The sequence below is a fragment of the Ochotona princeps genome, chromosome 8, assembly GCF_030435755.1.
Source record: "Ochotona princeps isolate mOchPri1 chromosome 8, mOchPri1.hap1, whole genome shotgun sequence".
NCBI classification, from domain to species: Eukaryota; Metazoa; Chordata; class Mammalia; order Lagomorpha; family Ochotonidae; genus Ochotona; species Ochotona princeps.
In genome coordinates, this window is record NC_080839.1 from 54,542,006 (window position 1) to 54,567,406 (window position 25,401).

The window sequence follows — 25,401 nt, forward strand, 5'->3', positions numbered from 1 at the left end:
TGGGAGCACAGACTGAACAGTTAATTGTGTGAGTGTCTGAAATTTATAGCATACCCAGAAGCCCAATACCCAGAAGCCCAAATTGTTGAATAAATGGGCAAAAGTCATCCTTTCTGTTTTTAAACTTTGGCAGGTGTCTCAAAACCAAGAAAATGTTAATACATATTTTAAATCTTTTAGTCTGTAATTATGACCTTGGCAAGTCACACCCTGCTCTGAGCTGGCTGAGCAACCACTTGGACACTCACCTTGTTCTAAACAGGGCAACCTGTCTAGCTGGTTTGCTGCTTGCACTGTTTAGTCACCGGCTCCTCAGAACTATGCTCTTCCTCCTGCTTCTCAGAGAGGCTTGTTCCATTGCCTGCTATCTTACACCTAATAAGCATTAGGATATCTTAACTGCTAGCACAGGACTTGTACATGCCGTGAACATTCAAGGGTTCTCCTGGTGACAGGTTATCTTACAGATACATCAAAATTTTAAACTTCACAGGATATGCAGAAATCCAACTCAAAATATTTTAGTATAAAAGAAAACTCAATCATGGGAGGAGAGGGTGAAAGGTAGCTGCACAGGACTTGTACATGCCGTGAACATTCAAGGGTTCTCCTGGTGACAGGTTATCTTACAGATACATCAAAATTTTAAACTTCACAGGATATGCAGAAATCCAACTCAAAATATTTTAGTATAAAAGAAAACTCAATCATGGGAGGAGAGGGTGAAAGGTAGCTGCCAAGGACTAGTGGGTGGAGGACATGGAGGATGATGGCAAAAGCTGTCAGATGAGGAAGTTTTGGAGATCTAATGTGCAGTAAGTGGCTAGAGCTAATTACATGGGATTGTACACTTGAAGTTTTCTAAGACCGTATATATAAGCATTCTCAAGCAACAAAAGGTGAGCATGTGCAGTGAAGGATGTGTTAATTAACTTAATTGTGGTACCCATTTCATACTGCACATACCTGTTAAAAGCTTGAGGGTATACACTTTATATATTGTATATGTAACTTTTATTGGCCAACTATATTTCAATAAAGCTGGAAAAGGTAAAAATGAATTTAAAAATCTTATTAAAAAGAAAACTCTGAATGTATCTAGGCCAGTTGCTAGAAGGGAATCTGAAGTGGTGCAGATGAGAGCACGCGTGGTCACTGTTAGGACTTACCTCTTTCGTAACACTAGGAAGCAATAACGCCAAATCACAGAACTTCAACGCATTCTGATTTTGGTTAAGATCAGTATAACACTAGAAATAAAAAATAACAAATATTATGTGGAATCATATTTTTCTGTGTTGGATTCTAAGTTATCTTAAAATGTTGGTCTTTATTACCTTTGCCAAGTACATGTAATTAGGCAGAGAGAAACCAGGGTGTAATTCTTCAGCCTGATTTATGAGAAAACAGACAAGAAAATAACATGGCAAAAATTAAGCAACATTAACTATGAGCAAAGAGGATATATTTAGAAATAAATAAATTGCATTAAACCAAATTTTCCTGAGAACCTAGTGTAGTTAATTCATATTTGAATCATTTTACTAGCTTAAGTATCTTTTGGATGAAAATACAGCTTTTGGAATTAGCCATTAACATGAAATTGATTACTATGGAGGCAAGGCTTCCAAAGCAATAAGATCTTTTAAGGTTTTAAGAATTGTTTATATCATCAGTTTTCTGTACTCTCCTCCTCCTTTTTTTTTTCTTCTTTCCTTTGAAGGACAAAAGCAACTAATGATAAACTCTCTAGAGCCAAGTCCTTTACACTTCACAGTCTGTTTAGGAAATAAGAGTACAGCAAGACTTGAACTCAACAGCAAGCATATTCTACAAGGCTAATATCTGATTTCCTATGATTTCAATACATTTCATATGTGGATAAATATCTGAAGTGTCACAAGCCTGGTGGTGTTAAAGGAAAGGCAGGTTTCTTGAAACAACCCATCCAAGTAGTGGATCTCCAGAGTAAGATGAAGATACTTTATACATCATCTACTTGTCTTTTATGCTGCAATTCTTTTCCTTTATTTCTGGGAAACAACAATTCTTTCCAGTCTATGGTATTGCTGTGGAGGAGCTTTTCCTGGAACCCAAATTACTCTTAGCTTTTCAGGCAGTTTTTGGTGTTGTGAAGGCAGAGACAAGTAAGTTGCTCCCTTGACCTCAGCCCCAAACTCAGAGGGCTGCAGAACCCAAAGAAACACAATTTTTAAAAGTTGCAAAAATATATTTACTTTATATGAATACTTCAGACATTTCCAACATTATAAGCATAAGTTTCTCCTTTTTAATTTTGTTCTCAACTTTTGTCTCATTCTCCATGACATTTCACCAAGTATAGGCAAGCCGAAAATAGATCACTGGTTTTTGAAACACAAAAACTTAGAATATGATCATTTTATACAAGAGTCAAAAACTTTTCTTCCCTTTCCCAAGATATTATGGACTCGTACCTTATACAAACATCAACTTTAAATGGATGAAGGATCCAATTTTATGACCTGATACTATCAAATTAACTAGTCTGCATGACATAGGTGTGGGCAAACATTTCTTGGAAAAGGCCCCAAAAGCATGGGCAAGTAAAGAGAAAATAAATTAATGAGAATACATCAACCTAAGAAGCTTCTGCCCTGCAAAGAAGAAGTCAACAAAAAGAAGAGACAGCCAACAGATTGGGAGAAAACATTTGTAAACTAAGTAACTAATATAGAATTAATACCCACGACTTACGAAAGACCTAAAGAAACTAAAGAACAAATCACACTCCAGTTAAGAAATGGGCAAAGGACAGGAGCATGCATTTATAAAAGGATGAAATTCAAATTGCCAACAGACATATGAAAAAATTGTCAAGATCAGGATCACTAGCCATCAGCAAAATGTAAAAATAAGAAAACGAAACAAAACCAAAAAGCCAAAAAACCACAATCATGTTTCACTTCACTCCTGTTAGAACGGCTATCATACAGAAATCAGAAAACAATAAATGATGGTAAGGAAGTGGAATAAATGGTACCTTAATCCACTATTGATAGAAACAAACCAGTATAGCCAGTATGGAAGACAATATGGAGATTCCTTAGGTAACTGAAAATAGATCTACCATATGATCCAGCCATCCCACACCTGGGAATTTATCCAAATGAAACAAAATAAACATGTGAACAAGTTATTTGAACCTCTACTATGGTTATAGCAGTTCAGTTCATAATAGCTAGGCTATGGAGTCAACCCAGGTGCCCATCAGTTGATGATCAGATAGATAAAATGTGGTATATGTGAGATGTGTATACACACACACACACACACACACACAGTGGGATACTACTCTGTTATAAAAAAAATTGGGTCTTATTTTTTGCAACTAAATGGATCAAATTGGATACCATTCTGCTAGTAAAATAAGCCAGTCCTCAAAAGATAAATATGTTTTTCATGATCTGTAATAACTAACACACAAAGTTCAAAAAATTTTATTATCTATAATGAATGAGACTGACATTATATGATTGGATTACTGGTGCAGCCTTTGTCTATACTTCTCAGCAAAAGTAGGTTAATTTTTTTCTATTTGCTTGTGTTAATATCTTTACCTAATGGAGTGTTAAGCCTGTGATTGTGAAATGAAATGAAAATATGCCATTACAAAATTAGGGGTGGCCCGCGTGGTAAAAGTCCTAGTGGCTCAAGTTCTTACCTTGCACATGCCAGGATCCCATATGGGCACCGGTTCTAATCCCACCAGCCTTGCTTCCCATCCAACTCCCTGCCTGTGGCCTGGGAAAGCAGTAGATGACAGTCCAAAGCTTTGGGAGCATACACCTGCATGGGAGACCTGGAAGAGGCTCCAGGCTCCTGCCTTCGAATCGTATAATTTATAATACGATCTTCAAATGGAAGAACTAATTCTCAGTGGCAGGAAAGGGGTGAAGAGGTAGGAATGATACAAACCTTTGGCATTGAGTGAAACTGGACAAAATAAGTTTCTGAGGTCTTAATTCCACTTTTATAAAACAAAAAAAAATGTAACAATAAATTAAAAAAAATAAGAAATGCATGACCCTGCACTCATACTTCCTGAATTCTTCTGTGTTGGACAAGCACCATAATGCTTACTGTTTTACATAGTACCCTAGGCTTTGTGGGCCACTACTCAGAGATAAAAAGTGAGAGGAAACCGGCTTGTCATCTTAAGCAAAGTAACCTTTATATATATAAAAAAATTTTTTCCTTAGCTGTTACTTATTTGAGAGGGAAGGAGGGTGGGAGGTAGAGAAAGAAGGTGCCAAGGCAGGGCTCTTTCACCCTTTGTTTTACTTCTCAGTTGTCCACGTAGCTGTGACAGGGCCAGGGCCCCAGAACTCAATGCAGGCCCTGTGATGTGATGGTAGGAGCCATCACCTGCCACCTCCCAAGGTGTGTCACAGTGGGAAGCTGAGAGCAGAAGCTGTGCCAGCTCTCAAAGCAGGACACTTCAGTATGCCATGCAGATATCCCGAGCCAGTGTCTTAACAGCTGTGCCAAATGCCCACTTCCAGACTAGATAAGCTTGCAAACCATCAGTTTTACAAATCTGATCCTGAGAGCATAATACAAATGAGTGAAAAAAAGAGTGAAAATACTGACTTGGTTTGATGCCCCAGGAATCTTCCACAAAAATGTGTGCAGTGTAGGAGGTGGCTTTTAAAATAACTCTTCCTGACATCATCTTTTAAAGTCTTGATGTTAAGCTGGTTCTGTTAGGAGAGCCAGGAGCTCCTCTAACAGTTTCTGCACATGCTCCCCTGACTGGCGGAGCTGCTGCAGAGCCTGGGAGTGAAACACCTGCACACAGGTGGCTGACTTACTTTTAAAAAGCAGCTTGTCCTCCCTAAGCTCTAATAGGCTGTCCTAAGAAGTTCAGATTTGAAACATAACATACACTGTGAAAGCTTAAAGTAGAACACAGACAGTAGGATTCAAATTGGGGCTTCAGTTAGAGATCTACCCACATGAAGATAAAGATTCCCTTAACAGCACGGGACTCATGCAGCTGGTACCCAGGGTGAAGCTAACGTAGCAGAGATAAAACCCACCTTCAGGAAGTTCTGCAAAGCCTCTGGCACAGTGGAAGATGGGATTTTCCCAAACAGAGTGGCGGCCATTTTCTTCTCAATCCAGCTGAGTTTTGAGACCTGTAAATGCAGAGCAACATCACGCTTGGTGCTGTCTGTCTTCTGAACGATTGTCTCTGCCAGCGAGCCATCGTGTGCACACAGACAAGTCAGTGCATGGGAACTTGTGTAGAGCCATCGTGTGCACACAGACAGGTCAGTGCATGGGAAGTACACATGCTGGACAGGGTCCTGAGTAACATTCTGCCCTCATGTTCCTTAATTCTAACCAATCACAAGCTCCATGAGCACTGACATCAAAACCAGCTTGAACTATTTATCAGAAGGTTGGCGCTGAATCAGAGAAAAGGCGCATCGCAGAGAAAAATGGCAAGTCACACTTGTTCACTGTCCTCGCAACTGCGGGATGACTGCAGAGTGTGTAGCAGCTGGGGACCCTGGCTTTGCTCTCCTGCCTTCTCCATGCTGCTCAGAGGTTCAGGGGTAGCATCTCAGATATGTGAACAAAACCCTCCTCAAAAACAGAGGACCCTGTATACATATCTAGAATCCAAAAAATTGTGTTTTAGGCCCAATAGTCAACCATAATCAAATTTTACATCATTTATATTTTGTTTTATTATTCCCCCAAATATGCAAGTGTTCCAAGATGTTCAGAAAATAGAATTAAAATGTAAACTAAATTTCATGCCAAAATTTTAAAGACTGATTTTATTTTTATTTGAAAGGCAGAGTAACAGACAAGAAAGACACAGACAGATCTTCTATCAGCTGGTTCACTTCCCAAATGGTCGCCAATGACTGGAGCTGAGTCAAGCTAAAGCCAGCAACCAGGAGCCTCTTCCAGGTTTCTCACATGGGTTCAGGGTCCCAAGGACTTGAATCATCCTCCATTGCCTTCCCAGGCCATAAGCAGGGAGTGGATTGGAAGTGGAGTAGTTGAGGCAAGAACTGCTGCCCATATGGAATACTGGTATCTCAGGAGGCTTAACCTATTCCCCACAATGCCAGCCCCAGTGCAAAATATTTTTGCACATCATGGATATGAGAGGTCTTCAGAAAGTCCATTAAAAACTCGTGTTATGAAAAATTTAGGCATGGATTTCCAATTTTTTTGCACTGAAGTTTTGAAAATCAATTGCAGACATTTATATATATATATAAATATATAAATACATAAACCTTGCTTTTCTACATACTTTTACTTATTGATATGTTTATTTCTTACTGGCCTTGACTTTGCAAAAATGATAATTTCCTCAGCTTTAGTGGAGTACAATCTACATAAAATAAAATTCCTCACATTATACATATATAGCTAAATAAACTTTGATAAATGTAAACATGTAATGACCGCAACAATCACCTATACCATCTCAAAGTACTGTGTGCCTCTTTGCAGTCAACCCTCTTTCCCTACCTCTAGGCCGTTACTGACATATGACTAGAACTGGCCTTTTCTGAACTCTCTTATCAACAAAAATTATACATTATGTCATCTTATGTGAACCTCTTTGGCATAACATTTTGAAAAGTCATCCATGTTGCTATGTTGTCAACATGGTCAAGAACATTCATATTTTAGCCTTTGAGTAAACATACATTTTATTTCTCTTTTAAGCTTTTTATTTGAAGATGTATATTTATTTGAAAAGCAGATTTGCAAAGAGAGAAGAGACACAGATTTCCCAGTTGCTGGTTTACTCCCCCAAATAATTACAACAGCCAGACCAGGGCCAGGCCAAAGGCAGGAGCCTGGAGCTTCTTCCCGGCTTCCCACATGGGTGCCGGGGACTGGGCACTTGGGCCATCCTCTTTCCTGGGCACATTAGGAGAGTTGGATCAGACGTGGAGCAGCTGGGACTAGAATCAGTGGTTATATGGGATGTCAGCCCTCAAGGCAGAGGTGTACTACCCCTTGGTGCCAATTCCAGCTCTTCTTGATAAACGTAGGCATCACTATGTCATTTATTGCTGTATTTATTTATTGTTCATATATTCCTATTAGAATATATGAGAGCTCCAGCTATTCAGTATTCTTGTCAACACCTAATGCTGTCTATCTTTTAGTCATTTAAATGTGTATGTAGGGAGAGAGAGCCACAAAATGAGACTATGGCTAAAGAACATAGATATATAATAAAATATATACATTGTCCATTTAAATAATATACAAATTATATATTTGTGCAAAATCATAAAACATTATATATATATATAATTTATACTGATTTTATAATTTTTCCTACAATAGTAGGTCCAGGTTAAAGACAAAAGAACAAAGACATCATTGGTGACGTATCATAATCATAGTATATTCAAGTAAGACTTATAAATAAAGGCATTCAGCTTACGGTATAACAGTATCTTCCCTTGAGGTAATATAAAAAGGGTTCATCAGGCAGAAGTTGTATTGCTATATCCAGATGTTCCTGGAAAAAAAAAAATCCAAAGGCAAAGTCATCTCCCGATTCTCAGACACTACTGATTTGAACTACAGCAAAACCTAGTAACTCCAAAGCAGTTTCACAGTGTTGTTTCAGCACCCCCAATTCCTATCATTAGTACAATGAAATCTTCTCAATATTTCAATAGCAAAAGTGACTGCTTACAACTAGAGTCAGAACTGTGATCATGACTCAATAAAGTTCCACATAATTTAAAGCCAAATATTGCTTTAAAAATTAGTGAAAAACCTAAGTCAAATGTCTACCTCTGTATGATTTGCCTAATTAATATTGACTCAGAGGAAAGCTTATAAACTCAAATAACATGGAACAGGGTGTAATGGGAAAAAAAATGGAGGAGCTAGATGGGCGAAGTATCTATCCCTCTGGCATCGCCAAAACAGATATAAGCAGCCAGAAAGCAGGAAGGAACTAACTGATGCTCCTGTCATTAGGGACCCTGAAGGCTTTATCTTTGAACCGTTATAATCCTCCAGCTTCCAAAAACAAAACAAAACAAAACAAAAAAACAAAAAACCAAGCATCTACTATGTGACTTCTTTCAAGTCCTGTAACAATCATCTTTAATCACTCAAAGAGTTTGTTTCCTTGTCACAACACTATTTATGGACTACTATTTCACTTTCCATTGCTGAAACAACAATAACAATTCAATTATTACATATTATTAAGATATATTTCTTGAGTTCTATTTGGTGATTAAACTGATTTACACCCTGTTCATTAAGCACAGACTTACACTGAAACATTTTAATATAAAATATACCTTGAAGTAATGCCCACAGTTGATTTTGTTTTGTAAGCCCTCAAATTCAGATACATAGCCACATAAAACTGCATACCTAAAAAGACAAAAACAATGACTTATATATAAATTTGAAATAAAACACCTCCAAATACAAAACGATTTATTGACCATTATTTACAATAAACAATATACAGTTGTACAATATTCTGATAACTACAAATTATTGCTTTTCCTGGCATCTGCTGAACCAATAATCCCAATATTGCAGATTGAGCCTCCCAGTAGAAATGGGATGTGACAAACACAAAACATGCAAGTCAATGATGTAGATTACGATAGCCTGATTACTCACTATGACAGCAGTTATCCTACATTGCAATGTTCCTAAGCCAAGTCCTAGAAAATCAGTAGATGGAGTTCGACTTTTACAAAGTAATGGCTCCCTGGAAGAAACTGTCCAATATCCATTCATCTTACTTAGTTTATTACAGGGTAGCAGGGGGGTCTACTTTTCTCACTTGACTGGAGAAACTAACAGTAGCAATAAAGCTGTTATAAGCCACTGCATCCATGTCAGATACAGATTCTGATTGGCTTCCCCTTAATTCTTTAAACTGTCTGAATGACTTACAAGCATTATTAATTTAAATAGCTATGACTTTATGAAATTCTTCAATTTAATTTGAAGGGACTTATGTCTTAGGTTGCTCAGAATGACATCTCAGTAACAGGGAGTATTTCCATGGTCTTTCTTTCAACGAAATTTAAAAAGAAAGAAAACCAGTTATGAAAGTATTTTATGTTTACACATTTACACACAACAACCCAGGATGGCCCAGGCTCCCTAGCTACTAGAAAAACACAAATAAAATCTACATTAAAATTCTACCTAACTCCAGTGAGATTGGCCTACATTTATTTGGAAATCTACTAACAAAACCTGCTGGCATGGATATGCTGAGAAAAATACTCTCTTTCACTATTGGTGGGTATGTAGCCACTATGGAAGTCAGTAAGGAGCGTGCTAAGACAATCAAAAAGTGATCTACTGTATGATCCAGGTGCCCTACTTCTGGAAATATATCTAATGGAATACAGTCTGCATATAAGAAAGAACATGTAATCCAATTACATGTTCACACATGTATATGTACATGCACAACCTACAATAGTGAAGATGCCAAGATGCCCCTTGAAAGAGGAATGGTTAAACAAACTGTAGTATAGCTACTCCATGGAGTACTATTCTATCATTAAAAAGAATAAAATTCTATCATTTGCAACAAAATGGTCCCAACTGCAGACCACTATGTTTAGTGAACTAAGCCAATCCCAAAAGAACAAGAATCATGTTCGCTCTGATATAAGGCAACCTTCATGCAAAATACAAGAGCAACAGATACACAGGTAAACATATATACACATATATTCATCTAGAAGAATTGCATAACAGAGACTAGCTTATCGAGAAGTGAAGATACATTGTAGTAAGCATCTCTACTCCTAAATAAAAGATGTATTCCCAATAAACCTGTTAAATATATCTTGACAATAGGATGCTGGACTTTCTACCACTGTCTATACCTGCAATGTCAGGATATACTTAAATAGAAGAATGATGGATCTGTGACTGTTGTTGAAGAATTATACTATTGTAACCATACAGGGAAAGCATTGGATGGCAGGGTCCCCAAGTACTTGAGTTTGTGTATTGTGTGCTGCCCCTTGGGGTATGTAGTAGCAGGAAGCTGGAACAAAGAGTAGGGCTAGGATTCAAACTCTGGTACACTGACCAAGCGCCATCTTAATTGTTACTCCAAATGCCTGTCTCACTGAGGCATTTTTGGCACCTTTCTCTGTCTCTACTTTTATATTTCTATCAATTCACACTTATTAGATTTCTCCCATGTTAAGAGCTTTTGAATTCTAACTATCATGCATCATATAACCTATTTCTGCTCCTTTTATGTTAACTGTAATATTTTCTGACATATTTTAAATACCTCTATACACCTCACAAAATTACTGAACATAACCGTTATCAAAGACAGAAACCAGACTCCAGACTGACAATGATCTCCTTAATCACTGAGGCTCAATCCCTGCAGCCAGCATGGATGCACCGACTCGCCCACATTTCTGCCTGTTGCCCACAATGATATGGTGAGTGCACCTGCGACAATGCATGGCTTAAAATCAGATATACTAGTCTAATTTACCCACTCTGTCTGGCATCAGGGATAGTAAAACTAGATCACATCATAATTTTAGAAATATCTATGTTTTTATTTACTTAAATTCCTTGTCCTAGAAAGTCCCAAAATTCAACCAACTCTATATGCTAGAATCAAAAGGAACAGATGCCATATTTACTGATCTGGAGTGGTGAAATCAATCTGATTTTATCTTCTGAAAATAAGAGCCACTTATACACATCTCAAGACTTTTACCTGCCAGGGCAATATATCCTCTACATTTCACTGTTATAACTAGGGGAAAAAAGAAGAAAAAAATCCTCCCGGTTTCCAAATGCTTTAGAAATATGTATGTTTGTCTTTTAAATAAGTTGTCAGAAGATTAAGGCTTTCATATTCTTGTGGTAAATGGAATCCTTTAAAGTCTAGAATATGATTTATCTTCTTATAAATCATAAATTCAAAGACCAGCTGATTACTTTTTCCCACAAGGTCATCACTGTCTGTGCATTATTATTTCACGTTGCTCATTAACATAACTTTACACTTTATTTTTCAAAAGCAAGTCAATGCAAACTCCAAAGAAAGTTCACAGCATGGTATATTATCTCCATCTAGAGGTCATACCGTGCTTTAACAGGATTTTAAAAAAATATTTATTTATTTATTATTTGAGAAGCAGAGTTACAGAGATAAGTAAAGAGAGAGAGAGAGAGAGGTCTTCCACCTGCTGGATAACTCCCCAAAAGGCCACAATGTTTGGAGCTGACTGACCCAAACTCAGGAGCTTCTTTTGAGTCTTCCATAAAGAAGGAGAGACTCAAGAACTTGAGTCATCTTCCATTGTTTTCCCAGGCCATAGCAGGGAGTTATATATAAGTAGAGAGCTGGGACATGAACCAATGCCCACATGGGATGCTGTCACTACAGGCCGAGGCTTAGTGCAGTATGCCATGGTGCCAGCTTCACTGACAAAAATTTTGTAGCTATTTTGCTGAACAATATACTCAACATTTCCTCAAACATTGACAGGCATACTATTGAAAACAGTTGCTAAAACAAATCCATCAGTTTCCCTGCAGCATTTTTGGTTCCGCCCAAATGCCATTTACACTGTGAGAAGGCAGAGCTACATACAAGAGGATAAAAGAATACAAGATCTCAGTTCAACTTTCTGTTTTTCCACTTATTGCAGGACCAGATTACTAACCAACTCACCAACACACACACATAATGTCCACACATTGCCCTGTTTACTAGTTGGGCACAATAAAACATGTGGATATAATTTGAAAACAGTAGAGTACAACAATTCTGTAAGACATTATTTATAATTAAGGTCAGGCCTATCTGGACAAATTGCAAATTCACTGGTAACTTGTTATTCTTTTGATTCCAAGAGTTTTAGATGAACATGACAAAAACATAATCTTATAGAAAGCATTTGTAGCATTGAAATTATAAAGCAAATTCATTTGGGAAAAGATATGAGTGAAAACTAAGTCTTTAAAGACCTTTAATTGAATGCTATTTGTTTTTCAATCATTCCCCAAATACTCACCCTTTATGAAAACTATACTTGAAGATCACAACTTTTGTTTCAACTTGAAACAAAGGCTTTTCCACAATCATGTGATCATAACAGCCAAGTGGCAAATATTTTATTTAGGCTTTTGGATCAGACAATGTCTTTTATAATTGCTTAAGTCTCTTGCTGTGCACAAATGCATGGGTATGGCTGAGCTCCAATAAAACTTTATTTACAAAAACAGGAAGCAGGCCACAGGCTGTCTTTCATGTCACCTGAATAAGAAAATGTTTAATACCTGGCCATGGTGAAAAAGATTCTAGCACGCAAGAGCTTTTCTTGACATTGCAGCATGATTAGCTATGGAATAATTTTACCTGAATCATTTGAGTTAAAGTTTAAATATTTTTTCATGTTCTTAAACCTCTACTACTTACTGAATAAAAACCTCTTTGAGTTTAGCACAACAGATACAACATATTCTTAAAGACTAAATTAATTTGCAGATTTATTGAGTGTCATAAGCTGATTAGGCATCCATTTCTAAACTTTTTAAAAATTATTTTTTATTATTGTTTCACGATACAGTTCTATAGGCTCTGGGATTTCCTGTCCCCCTCCCTAAGTCCCTTCCTCCCCCTACTGATTTTCCCTCTAGTATTACAATGGGTAGTCCTTCAAGAACAGTTGTAAGTCCATTATTCCTCTGTTGAAGTGTTTCCCAACATTGTTTAAAAATTTAAAACTGGGGCCCGGCGGCGTGGCCTAGTGGCTAAAGTCCTTGCCTTGAAAGCCCCGGGATCCCACATGGACGCCGGTTCTTATCCCGGCAGCTCCACTTCCCATCCAGCTCCCTGCTTGTGGCCTGGGAAAGCAGTCGAGGACGGCCCAATGCTTTGGGACCCTGCACCCGCGTGGGAGACCCGGAAGAGGTTCCAGGTTCCCGGCATCGGATTGGCACAGCACCGGCCCGTTGTGGCTCACTTGGGGAGTGAAACATCAGATGGAAGATCTTTCTCTCTGTCTCTCCTCCTCTCTGTATATCCGGCTTTCCAATAAAAAAAAAAAATTAAAAACTGATAGTGAATAAGAAATCACGTGACACACAATTGGGTCACCACTCTGTGTGAGTGGTGAAAAGACTTAATCCTGGAATTAAATTCCATAGCTATAAACAAGGCCATTAGTTTGCAACAAAAAGGGAAAAAGATGAACAAAACACAAGTAGTCCAATTATTGGAAGGCAGACTGGGCAATGTGCTGGGGAGCGTTCAGCTTGTTTTGTGTTTGCCAAATGGATGGCAAGATGGGTACATGCCCTCAGAGGAGACTCAACACAATCCTTTAAGAAAATCTGGAAATTCGCACTGATAAATGCTTTCAAATGGATGATTAACCTTAGATGTGAATTTTCAACAGGACCATTTATGGACACAGACTCCTGCAGGACAGAGGGAAGGGGACAGTAAAGAAAGACCAACTGGTGAAGAGCAAGAAAAGGGCAAGATGAAAACAAGGAGGAGGAACATGAAGAAATCAGAGATCAGAGTAGGACTTGGGTGTTCATCCTACATCCAGTCTGGCTAGTGAACCTTCCAACCAGCTCCACTTTATCAAAGAAGAGGAAGAGAGAAGTATGACTTGCTCAGTACTGTTACAGGTGGAAAGCAAGAAGTACCTAAACATACATTTAAGTTGATTTATTAGGATTATGTAAATTTAGTTATCTAGGTAATTCTGGCTATAGAAACAATAACTAAGGTCCTTATATAGAAGGCAAGTGATTTAAAAGATCTGTGCCAGGATGTTAACTACAAATTTACCCTGTCCCAAGGTTTGGAAGAAGCACCAGGGGCAGAGAAATGGTTCATGGACAGGACATTCCAATCCAGAAGCAAGATGCTCCACTACATGTGCATGACATGCTAAGGAAAAGACTCAACTGTTCTGCTAGCACCCTTCACCCACCTCCAGGCGACAAGGAGAGAAGACAAAGAACTCACTGGAGAAAGAGACGGGAGCTTCTGTAAGGGTTGGAGTTGGGGATGGAGAGGGTAAGGGTTAGGACTAGGTTTGTGTCACATTGAAGCCAAGTGTCAGCAGTTTCAGAAAACTATTCATGTTTTAGCCATGTGCTCCTAAGTGTTCATGGGACAACTAACTGAGTAACTTGACTGCTGATGAGTTTGTGAATGGAGCTCCCCCTGCTGATGGCAGAGTAGAGGAAGTGGTAGGCATTGGAAAAAAACTGCGTTTGAGAGTTTGGGGGAGTAGAAAAGAGTTTCCTGTGGTACAATGTAAATTTGTGGGAAAGGAATTGTTTTGAGAAAGCTTTTGCTTAAGAGTTTCCCTAACAGAACAAAATAGCCCCAGAGAAAAGGTGTATTTCTAGAAATCTAGAGCTGAGGAAAGGGGTATAAGTTAATTAATTAGCTTGCTAGCATCTAAGATACTTGCACCACAGGATTGAAAAAAAGGTGAGAAATTAAAAATTAGTATAAAAATGCAGTTTTAAGTAAAATGAATAATAGTAATAATAATATATTTCTTGTGTTGTATAGTTTTGAATATACAAAGAATTCTAAAACCAAAACACTTTTTTTTTGCTTCAAAGATGTGCACCTTACCAGATTCTGTTTCTATGAGTTTTTTTTAAGAGTATAAACATCTTCTCCTTGATCTAGGGAATTTGTATACCATGACTCATCCAGTTATAAGAAATGTCTGACATGTGCTTTTATTCATACTCTTTCTAAATTTCGTTTGGAAACATGGCATCACTTCGTTAGGGGTTTTCAAGTAAGATGTTATATCTAACCAAAGCTGAGTATAATTTATCATTTTCAGAATCACTAGACTTGTCATATTCATTTACAAAATCTTCAATGCACATTTACTTTAAATATATTTAAAATGTGCATAATTAAAATAGATAACACAACATAAACAAATAAGCTACGCTAATGTTTTTTCAGTGAACATGATTGTTAAATGTGCATCTAAAAAATCCATCATACTTAATAAGGAAGCTTACTGGAATTGAAAAAAAGTATGTCCCTCCTACGTACTCACCACAAATGACAATATCCATTCATAGGAGCTCTGGAAACAGCTCTTTCACCCACAGTTCTTCCTGCAAGATAAATGCACTTACAGTTAGTGCCTTTATGAGAACTTGTAGCAGGTGAATGACTGAGCTCAGTGACTCCTAAAAGTATGATCCTAGGACTCTGCAGAAGCCTCAAATCATCTGTAAATTTCACAGAACAGCAAAGTTCCAGCCATTGGGAAAGCTCCTCCATCACAAACTCTGGAAGTACAGCCTAACAACTTGTGTTTGAATGAGTTTTCTGATGTATGAGACCCACTAACTTAAACAAATGATGGAAATGTCATTCAACTGTTACTTGAAAGCATAACAGAAATTGTTTCTTTTTTTAGCATTCAAATCAAACTGTATTTACTGAGTGCCTAAATAAGCTCCATAATTCTGTGAATATCTAGGAACAAAACGTCAAATAAGACATAGTCCTTCACCTCCAAGTGTTCACAGTTCAGTTCATAGCAGGTATAGAGATAAAGAACGGAAAACATAAGAGGTTAAAAAAAAAGAGCATGGAAGGCCAGTAAATGTCTATATGAGTAAGGATGGCTTCCCTGAAAAGTTCTTGCTTACACATTCACAAGAAACAGGGTCAGTGACATTTTTATAGCAATTTTAAATTTCTCTAAGCCAATCCAAAACCAGGAGCCTGGAGCCTCTTACAGGTCTCCCACACAGGTGCAGGCTCTCAAGGCCTTGGGCCATCCTCAACTGCTTTCTCAGGCCACAAACAGGGAGGTGGATGGGAAGCAGGGTTACCTGGATTAGAACCGGTGCCCATATGGGATCCCAGTGAGTTCAAGGTGAGAACTTTAGCTGCCAGGCTACCACGCCGGGCCCAGTAGCATTATTTTAAGAAGGTTCTTGACTTTCTTTTTCATTTCTTCAGTGACACATTGGTCATTCAGTAGCATGTTATTTAACTTCATGGCATTGTACATCTCTGTTTTTCTTCCTGTTGTTGGTTTTGTTTTGTGGCTTTTCACTTGGGGGGATTTATAGTGACTATGTAGTGGAGACTGACATGTCCGGATGTGAGGACATGGTGCAGAGCTCATCTTTACTTGCGGATCAAGGATGGACTCCCAGTGAAACTGTTGAATGTGTCTTGACAATGGGATGCTGGATTCTCTGCCTTTGACCATGCCCACAATGAGGAACTTACAATTGTCTATGAGGAACTATGCTGTTGTAATGATAAGTGAGAACTCAGTTGAGGTGAGCAGGGATTAGGGTAGGGAAATCCCAAGGCCTATGGAATTCCATCATAAAATGACAATAAAGATAATACTAATAAAAAAGAAAAAGGATAAAGAAAATCATGCAATTTACTAAAATTGAGTCATGAAGGTACAGAAAATCTAAACAGACCAATAACCACAGTGCAGATTGAATCAGTAATAAAGACCCTCTCGAACAAAGAAGAGCCAAGGACCATATGACTTCACTTCCAAATTCTGCCAAACTTTTAAAGACCTAACCCCAATTATTTGCAAACTATTCAAAACAACTGAAATGGAATTCTACCGAAATCATTCTATGACGTTGGTATCACCTTAATCCCAAAACCAGAAAAAGATACAAGAAAGAAAGAGAACTACAGACTACTGTCTTTTATTCATCTAGATACAAAGTCCTCAATAAAATACTTATGAAATCCAACAACACACTGGAAAACTCATTTACCAGGACCAAGTGGGATTTGTCCCTATTATGTAAGAATGTTCTGAAATACACAAATCAGTAAATGTGCAATATTACATTAACAGATTAAAGAATAAAAACCATATGATTATCTCAGTGGGTGCAGAGAAAGGATTCTGTAAAATGCAACATCCTTTCATGGTAAAAGTCTTAAGTAAATGGGGTGTAGAAGGAACAGTCCTCAACATAATCAAGGCAATATGTGACAAACCTACAGCCAGCATCATACTGATTGGGAAAATGTTGGGAGCATTTCCATTAAGATCTGTAACCAGACACGGATGCCCACTTACACCACTGCTATTTAATATAATTCTGGGAGTTTTAGCCAAAGCCAACAAACAAGAAAAAACAACTAAAGGGATACAAATTGGAAAGGAAAAAGTCAAATTATCTATATTTGCAGAAAATATGATTATGCATAGGAGAACCAAAATACTCCATTAGGAACTCATAAGAGAGTCAAGTAAAATTATACGATATGAAATCAATACAAAGAAAGCAATAGCCCTTGTATATGTAAACAATCCCATGACTGGGAAAACACTGTAAGATCAGTCTCATTCATAATAACTATGGAAAATCTAAACACCTTGGAATAAATTTAATCAATTATGTAAAAGATCTCTATAATGAAAAGCAAGAAATACTAAAGATGGAAATAGAAGACAAAAAGAAAATGGGGAAAAAAATCTTTCATGCTTGTGGTTTGGAAGAATTAGCATAAACAAAACGTCCATAGTATCCAAAGAAATTTTCAGACACAATGGAATCTAAATTAAAACACCAATGACATTTTAGAAAATAACTATGCTAAAATTCATAAACACAAGAGACCCTGAATAGCTCAAGCAATCTTAAATAACAAAAACAAATTTAGAAGCATCACAATACCAGGTTTCCAAGACATATTACAGCACAATTATAAGGAAAACAGTCTGGCACTGACACAAAAACAGAGAATCCTAGAAGCCTGTGCCATGGTGTAGCAGGCAGAACTGCTTACAGAATTGGCACTGCAAAAGAAACATTCAATAAAGTAAAGAGACAACATACAGAATAGGAAAAATATTTGTAAACTATGCAACTGATAAAGGATAATAGCCAGGATTTTTAAAGAACTCAAGAAACTCAACCACAAAACAATCTGGTTATGAAATGGGCATATAATACCAACAACTATTCTTCAAAGGATGAAATTCAAATTGCCAATAGACATAAAAAAAAATGGTCAGGCTCAGGGAAACGCAAATAAAAACCATAATGAGGCTTGTTCTCACCCCAGTTAGAATGACTACCATCTAAATATCAAAAAACTATAAATGCTGGTGAGGATATACATTTTAAAAAGTATCCTAACCCACTACTGGTGGCAATTTAAACTAGTATAATACTATGGAAGACAGTATGGAGATTTTTAGAAACCTGAAAACAGATCTACCATATAGTCCAGCCATTTCAGTCTTGGGAATTCATCAAAGCAAACTGAAGTTAGTATATACGAAAGAGTTATCTGTACCCTTATGTTTACAGCAGTTCAATTCACAACAGCAAAGACAGAGAATCAACCCAAATGTCTATCAAATGATAACAACATAAATAAAATGTGGTAAATATACACTATAGAATACTATAAATTATTCAGACATGAAAAATCAATTCTATCTTTTACAATAAATGGATACAAATGAAACAGTGTTTAGTGATATAATGCAGTCTTAAAAGACACATATCATATTTTCTCTGATATGTGATAGTTAATATAGAATACAAAAAATATTTATAGGAAAAAACAAGCATCTTGTGATATGATTGTTGGTTTTAGCCTTATTTATACTTCTGTGGAACTGTGGTTTTATACCTGTTATTCATTGAATGCTATTGTTAATAGTGAATTAAGCATGCGATTATAGAATATATTAAAGTTATGTCTGCAAAAATTAATGAAAAATAAAGAAGGGAGGGAATAAGAATGAAGGAGGAAGGAACAGAAAGGAACTATTATTATCTTTTAGATGTGTCCCTAAGAAATATATGAAATTTATTCTCTATATTAATAAAAATAAAAAAGAAAACCAAATTTTGATAAAACATATTAACTGAACTCTGAGAGTTACTTAGAGTTCTATACATAAACCATAACATGTGTTGTCTGTTGTCAACTGTGGGAGCTATTGCTGGAAACAACTGTCTCGGTTTTGTTTCTGAAACACTGCCACTTAAATTAGCCTTATCTTCTGTGATTTTATAAAATTTAAAATACAAAATCTCTATTTTTTTTAATTGCCTACTCTAGCATTGTCCATTACTTTTAAAGAACAAACATTTTAGTCATAAAAATATTTTCTTTTTTGAAACTGTACGTATTTTCTTTGTTACTGTGATATACTGCAATAAACTAAACCCAATGGTTAGCTAAGATAATTAAAGTTTAATTAAAACCCACTACTGGTTGATCATTGATCATTTAAAAAAAATGCTTACCAATATTGGCATAATGTTTCTTTTCTTTTGAATGTGTAGACAGCTCATACATATCTCCATAACCACGAGCAAACCGCCACATAAATTCTACTTCATCTCTAAACTGAAAAGATACAATTGCATATGAGTTAATTGGGTAACTTGCCTAGACCATAACTGGTATGCACTACAATGTGCTAAAACTTAGGGAGATAAACTGACATTTATAAATGATTTGCTTTATGGTTTTTCATTTAAGTGGATGTACAGTAACTGTTAATAGAGACTATCATATCCAGGTATGAAGAAACAATGCAGTATGCATCTCTACTTCCAAATCAAAGATGGATTCCCAGTGAAACTCTTAAATATATCTTGACTCTAGGATGTTGAATTTCTCTGTCATTGTCCATACCTACAATGTCAGGATACACTTACACAATGATGGACTTATGCCTGCTTAGGAAGGACTACACTACTGTAATAATATAGGGGAAATCAGAGGGGGAAGGGGATTTAGGGAGAGGAGAGGGGAAATCCCAGAGCCAATGGAATTGTATCATAAAATAGTAAAGTAAAATAAATAAAAATAAATGAGCATATACCTACCCATATTTACATATGCAACATTTCAAATCCAAATATTTACGGTTAAGAAATGCGTCTTAGGAGTTATCATTGCGGCACAGCAAGTAAATCTTCCACTTGCAGTGGAGTGCTAGCTTAAGCCCCTCTGTTCCACTTTCTATATAGATTCCAGTGAAGGCACTGGAAGATGGCTCAAGCACTTGGAGTCCTACCACTCAAGTGGGAAACCAAGTGAGAAACCAGGACAGCATTACTGGATCCTGGTTTCTGCATGGCCTAGCTCTGGCTGTTGCAGCCATTTGGGAAGTGAATCAGTGAATGAGAGATTTCTCCGACTCTTACGCTCTTCCTCTTAGTTGCCATGCCAACAGAGAATTCTTTTTTTAAAAAATTCGAATACAGGGTTTTATTTAGATCTTACAATGAATCAATTTGAGGGTATTTCAACAAGTTCACAAAAAAATAGAATTAAGTACGTTGATACAAAAAAGAAAGTTTTCTTTTTTTTTAAATGAGCTGCATTTCCCTCAACGTCTTGGAGATGCCCAAAAGCATGACACCTCACAGAGCTATACAAACAGGTTGTAGCATATCACCTACCTTTTCTTTGTGGTCACAAAGTAGTTCAAAACTCTCCAGCTTTCCAGACTCATTCAAACGTAAATTATCTACCTTTTGAAGAAGGACATCTAGACTTAATTCCTCTACATGTGTGTTAAGTGCCTTAGAGACAGGAAAACTTGGTTCTTCTGTGTCAGTGTTAGCTGTGATATACCTGAAATAGCAGAAATAATCATTAACCTCTTTGACAAAGTTATGCATAGTACCCAGTATGCCCCTTTCAAAATATAAGTCAAATGATTGCCATTCTTATACCTGGAACTCTATGACAGTGTCCTCTTTACTTCAGAAAAAGGTTCAAGTGTTAACAGTTCATAAGGTCCTATGCAATTTGTTCCTGTTCCTCAATACCTCTCTGCATTTCCCACAACCTTTGTCATTCATTTGGTTCCTTAAGCCTGCCAATCATGCGCCATTTCAGGACCTCTATGTGTAGTTCCCTCTGGTGCCACACTCTTCCCTCACCTCCATCAGGTCTCTGCCCTACATTGGTTTCTCAATGTGACCCACGCAGACCACTTGATTTAATGTTGTAACCTCCCCACCAGGCTCCCTTCATCTCCACTCTTCCTGATCATTCTTGCTTTTTTCTCAACAGCATATGTTATCTTACAGCATATAATTTACTAAACTACTCCATGTGCTACATTTTGTCAGTACCTGCCCTAATAGAATTCAAACTCAATGATGGTAGTGCTCATTTTCTGCTGTATCAAGTGCCCACAACAGAACCTGACACACAGTAAATCTTAAATATTGACGAATGGGTGACACAAAATTGTAGCAACTCAACAGGAACACAACATTTATAGTTAAAGATGCTATCCTATTTTAAAATTGTAACAGATTTTGTTAATACAACCTCCCCCTACATCCTGCTAAGACAAACATATCTTCTTTTTGGTGGCATGTAATGTAATCAGTTTACTTTTATTTACTTAAATCCTGCTGCTCTAAAAGGACTTTTAAGGAGGTATATAAAGATACATATCATATAAGAGAAAAATTGAGTGCATAAGGGAAGACAAAAAATGGACAAATGTGCATGAGGTCAACAAAATTACCACATATTTTCGATACCTATACACTTGCTACAAAGAACACAAATGCAGTTCTTTTTCTATCAGCCATGCAATCAGTCACATAATTTGTAACTTTCATTAAATACAAACAATCAAAGCCAATTTCTAGAGAGGAACGCAATAACTACTAAGACTTTCCAAGACTCTATAAAGCAGACCTCTGTGAATTGTTATCTTACTTCTTCAACAACACTCAGTCACAACTCTATTCATCCAGTTGCTCAAACCCTCCCCCCCAAAAAAACTGCAGTCATATTAGACTCTCTCCGTTTTTCAAATTTTTAAAAAAGAATTAAGGCTCTAAAAATCAACCCATATGGGGACTGGTTCATGTTCTAGGGGCTCTGTTTCCCATCCAGCTCTCTGCTTGTGGCCTGGGAAAGCAGTCAAGGACAGGTCAAAGCCTTGGGACCCTGCACCCGCATGGGAGACCCAAAAGAGCTCCTGGCTTCAGATCAGCCCAGCTCTGGCTGTTGGAGCCACTTGGGGAGTGAATCAGCAGGCAGAAGATCTTCTTCTCTGTCTCTCATCCTCTCTATCCATCTATCTGACTTTCCAATAAAAATAAATAAATCTTTAAAAAAATTAACTCACATATTTGTGGTTAATTATATTGGTAAGACTCCCAAAACAAAAGGGGAGAAAACAGTACTCTTCAACAAATTGTGCTGGGACAAATGGATATCAACATGCAAAAGAGTGAAGGTGACCTGCTACCTTACATCACATTAAAAATTTAAATAAAAATGCATAAAAACCTAATTATAAAAGCTAATAGAAAAAAATTAGTGTGAATACTTTTATCTTGGATTAAACAATGGTTTCTCAGATACCACATGGCAAGAATGAGCAACTCTGTAAATAAATTAAAAATCATGAAATTATATGCTTAAATTTTAACTCAATAAGGCTACTATTCTTTATCAGAACAAAAGATTAAAATACTACTGTCATTAAATTAAACCAAAATTAAAATTATACTCCAGCTCCTCTGTCCTTACCCACACACAGAAGAAATTTACAGGGAATTTTTACCAAATATCCAAAGAATTAAATATATTTAAATCCTCCCAAAGAATGAATAAAGAGGGAATGGCCCTCATTTTACATTATAAATCTGGTATTTCTACCAAAAAGAACATTTTTATTCTAAGTAATAAAAACATATAGGCCAATCTCACATAAATAGTTGCAAAAGCCCTCAATAAAACAGCAAGAAGGAACACGACACAACACATCCTAACCAAATTGTAACTATGCCAGGAATTACAAGCATAGATTAACATTTTTTAGGAAAATTCTCTAACATTGGGCTGACATTGTAGAGCCACAGGCTAAGCCACCTCTTTCAATGCTGGCATTCTATCTGAACATCAATTCTAGTTCTAGCTGCTCCAGTTTCAGCCAGCTCCCTGCTAACACATCTGGGTAGGCAGAAGATGATGGTCCAACTGCTTGGGTCCATGCCAAACAAATGGGAGACCTGGATAGCGTTGCTGGCTCCTGGCTTCAGGCTGGTCCAGCCCTGACCATGAAGGTCTTTCAAGCAGTAAACCAATAAATGGAAGATCTCACTCTTCATTTGACTCTCTCCCTGTCTTTAATGCCTTCAAGTAAAATAAAAATAAATCTTTAAAAAAGGAAAATTTCTCCGGTATGATAAAGAAAATTATATTTGGTAATTTCATTAGTTACCAGAAATATTTTCCCTCCAATAAACCCCGCAACAACTTTGTGGCACAAAAAAAAATTCCAAACCCACAAACAGGAAATAAAATAGGCATCAAAACCTATTTAATAAAGATCATTTAAAAAAAACTACAAAATATTTCAGATTTAACAGAAACTAATGTCCAATATTGTAATTTCTATTTAACATAAAATAATAACATAAAAAATTTTTAAAAAGAAAAAACAAATGAAAGTTAATTGGAAAAGAACAGAACTGGTCTGAATGGAAGACTATTCAATAAAATAGAGAATCTAAAAGAATTTTCAAACATGTGGTTAAAATATTAAATTTATTAACAATTATTGAAAATCAATTCTATTATACTTTATGAGGTGGAATGTTATAAATTAATACATTTATAATACTGAAAAATATATAAAATATAAGAAAAATTTCACAGAAGATTTTTATACCCTTTTGGGAGATTATTATGTAATATCATCTGAGGAAATTAAAGCACATCTAAACAATAGAAAAATGTATCTATGTGCAGGAATATTAACATTAAAACAATCTCATGAGAATGCATTTAGCCTAATGGCTCAGATGTGGCTTGGGATGCCCATACCCATACTGGAACACCTGAGTTTGGGGTCCAACTCTGCTCCTGATGATAGCTTCTTGCATGTGCATCCCTGTGAGGCACCAGGTGATGATAGCTCAAGCAGCTGATTCCCTATCACTTACTTGGGAGATCTAGCTTGGGGTCTTGCTCCTGGCCTCAGCTTGGCCAATGTATGAGCTGTTGTAGACACTCAGGGAATAATCCAATGCTTAGCAGTTGTTTCTCTCTCTCTCTCTCTCTCTCTCTCTCTCTCTCTGATTTACAAAAAATTCTCACACAGAGTTGCTATTGTGGCTCAGCAGGTAAGGCCCCTTACAACAATGGTATCCTATTTGAGCAATGGTTTGAGTCCTGGTTGCTGAGCTTCCCGTCCAGCTCCCAAGTACTAAACCTCTGCCACCCACATGGGAGATCTACACAGTTTCAGGCTCCTGGCTGTGGCCTGGCCCAGCCCAGGCCATTGCTGCCATTTCCAGAGCAAATTAGCAAACAGAAGATCTCTTTCTGTCTAACGACCTTTCAAATAAGTAAATAAATAAATCATTTTTACAAAATCTCATACAGTCCCAAAGTAAACTGAAATTTTTATTATCATGCTAGACAAAAGTACAATAAAAATTTCCTATGACTTACAAATACAAGGAGAGCTATGATTTTGAAGAACACACACCAGGGCTATAATATAAAGGATGAAACTATAGAAATTGGACCAATATTGTATTGACATATCAGAGGGGGAACTGCCCAATAAAACAAAAGAGAACACATGGACTAGTTTCTTCCTCCATATTAAAAACTCTCAAATATGGGAAAACTGCTTTGCTGTTCTGGATAGGGGTTATCTATTTATAACCAGGCATTTCTCAGAAAATTATGAGAAAGTTCTAAAAGTCAATTTTTAAAATACGGCAGAGAAGACTCCAAGATGTTCAAAGATACCCAGAGTTAATTTCCTCCTACACAGAGAGACTCAAAACATTAAGCAAACAATTACATTCTCAGATGAGGATTTGAATGGGGATTACGGCCCAGGGAATTCAGGCACCAGCTGGGAGGCCTGTATTCTATGCCAGAGTACTTCTTTGAGTCCTTGCTTTTGGCTTTCAAACTGGCATCCTGATAACTGCCTGAGAAGCAGCATGTGACGGCCTAAAGCTTGGACTACTGCTCACCCTCAAGGGAGACCTGGAGGGAGTTCCTGGCTCCTGGCATTGGTCTGGCTCCACCACAGATGTTTAGAGCATTTGGGTGGGAAGTAAACCAGTAGATGCAAGCTCTTTAAGTCTCTCTTGTCTCTGTTATTCTGCCCTTCCAATAAACAAATATTTTAAAAGGTAATGAAATGTAAATGACAATTACTTGATCACTTCCCACTGTTCACATGCACTGAAATATTAGATCCTATTCCATAAAAATGTGCAACCATTACATATGAATTAAGAGTAATCATTCAATGCAATAGTTACTGATGAAACAACTAGGGT

The 25,401-nt window shown here is 37.0% G+C and overlaps 1 protein-coding gene across 7 annotated transcripts in view; it reads right to left on the minus strand.

Moving 5' to 3' along the window:
* The window catches only part of RMDN2 (regulator of microtubule dynamics 2), a 63,616-nt gene that overhangs the window by 16,518 nt on the left and 21,697 nt on the right, over positions 1-25,401 (minus strand). For 5 of the 7 annotated variants that reach the window (XM_058668065.1, XM_058668060.1, XM_058668061.1 and 2 more), the window contains 8 exons: positions 20,518-20,692; positions 19,351-19,453; positions 15,132-15,192; positions 8,355-8,430; positions 7,475-7,552; positions 5,082-5,180; positions 1,338-1,391; positions 1,170-1,250 (listed from right to left, as the gene is read on the minus strand). In XM_058668065.1, the coding sequence (XP_058524048.1) occupies positions 1,170-1,250; positions 1,338-1,391; positions 5,082-5,180; positions 7,475-7,552; positions 8,355-8,430; positions 15,132-15,192; positions 19,351-19,453; positions 20,518-20,692 (727 nt within the window). Of the gene's footprint in view, positions 1-231; positions 376-1,169; positions 1,251-1,337; positions 1,392-1,787; positions 2,087-5,081; positions 5,181-7,474; positions 7,553-8,354; positions 8,431-15,131; positions 15,193-19,350; positions 19,454-20,517; positions 20,693-25,401 lie in introns of those variants that run through there. The other 2 variants (XM_058668063.1, XM_058668064.1) reach the window with 2 other exon arrangements.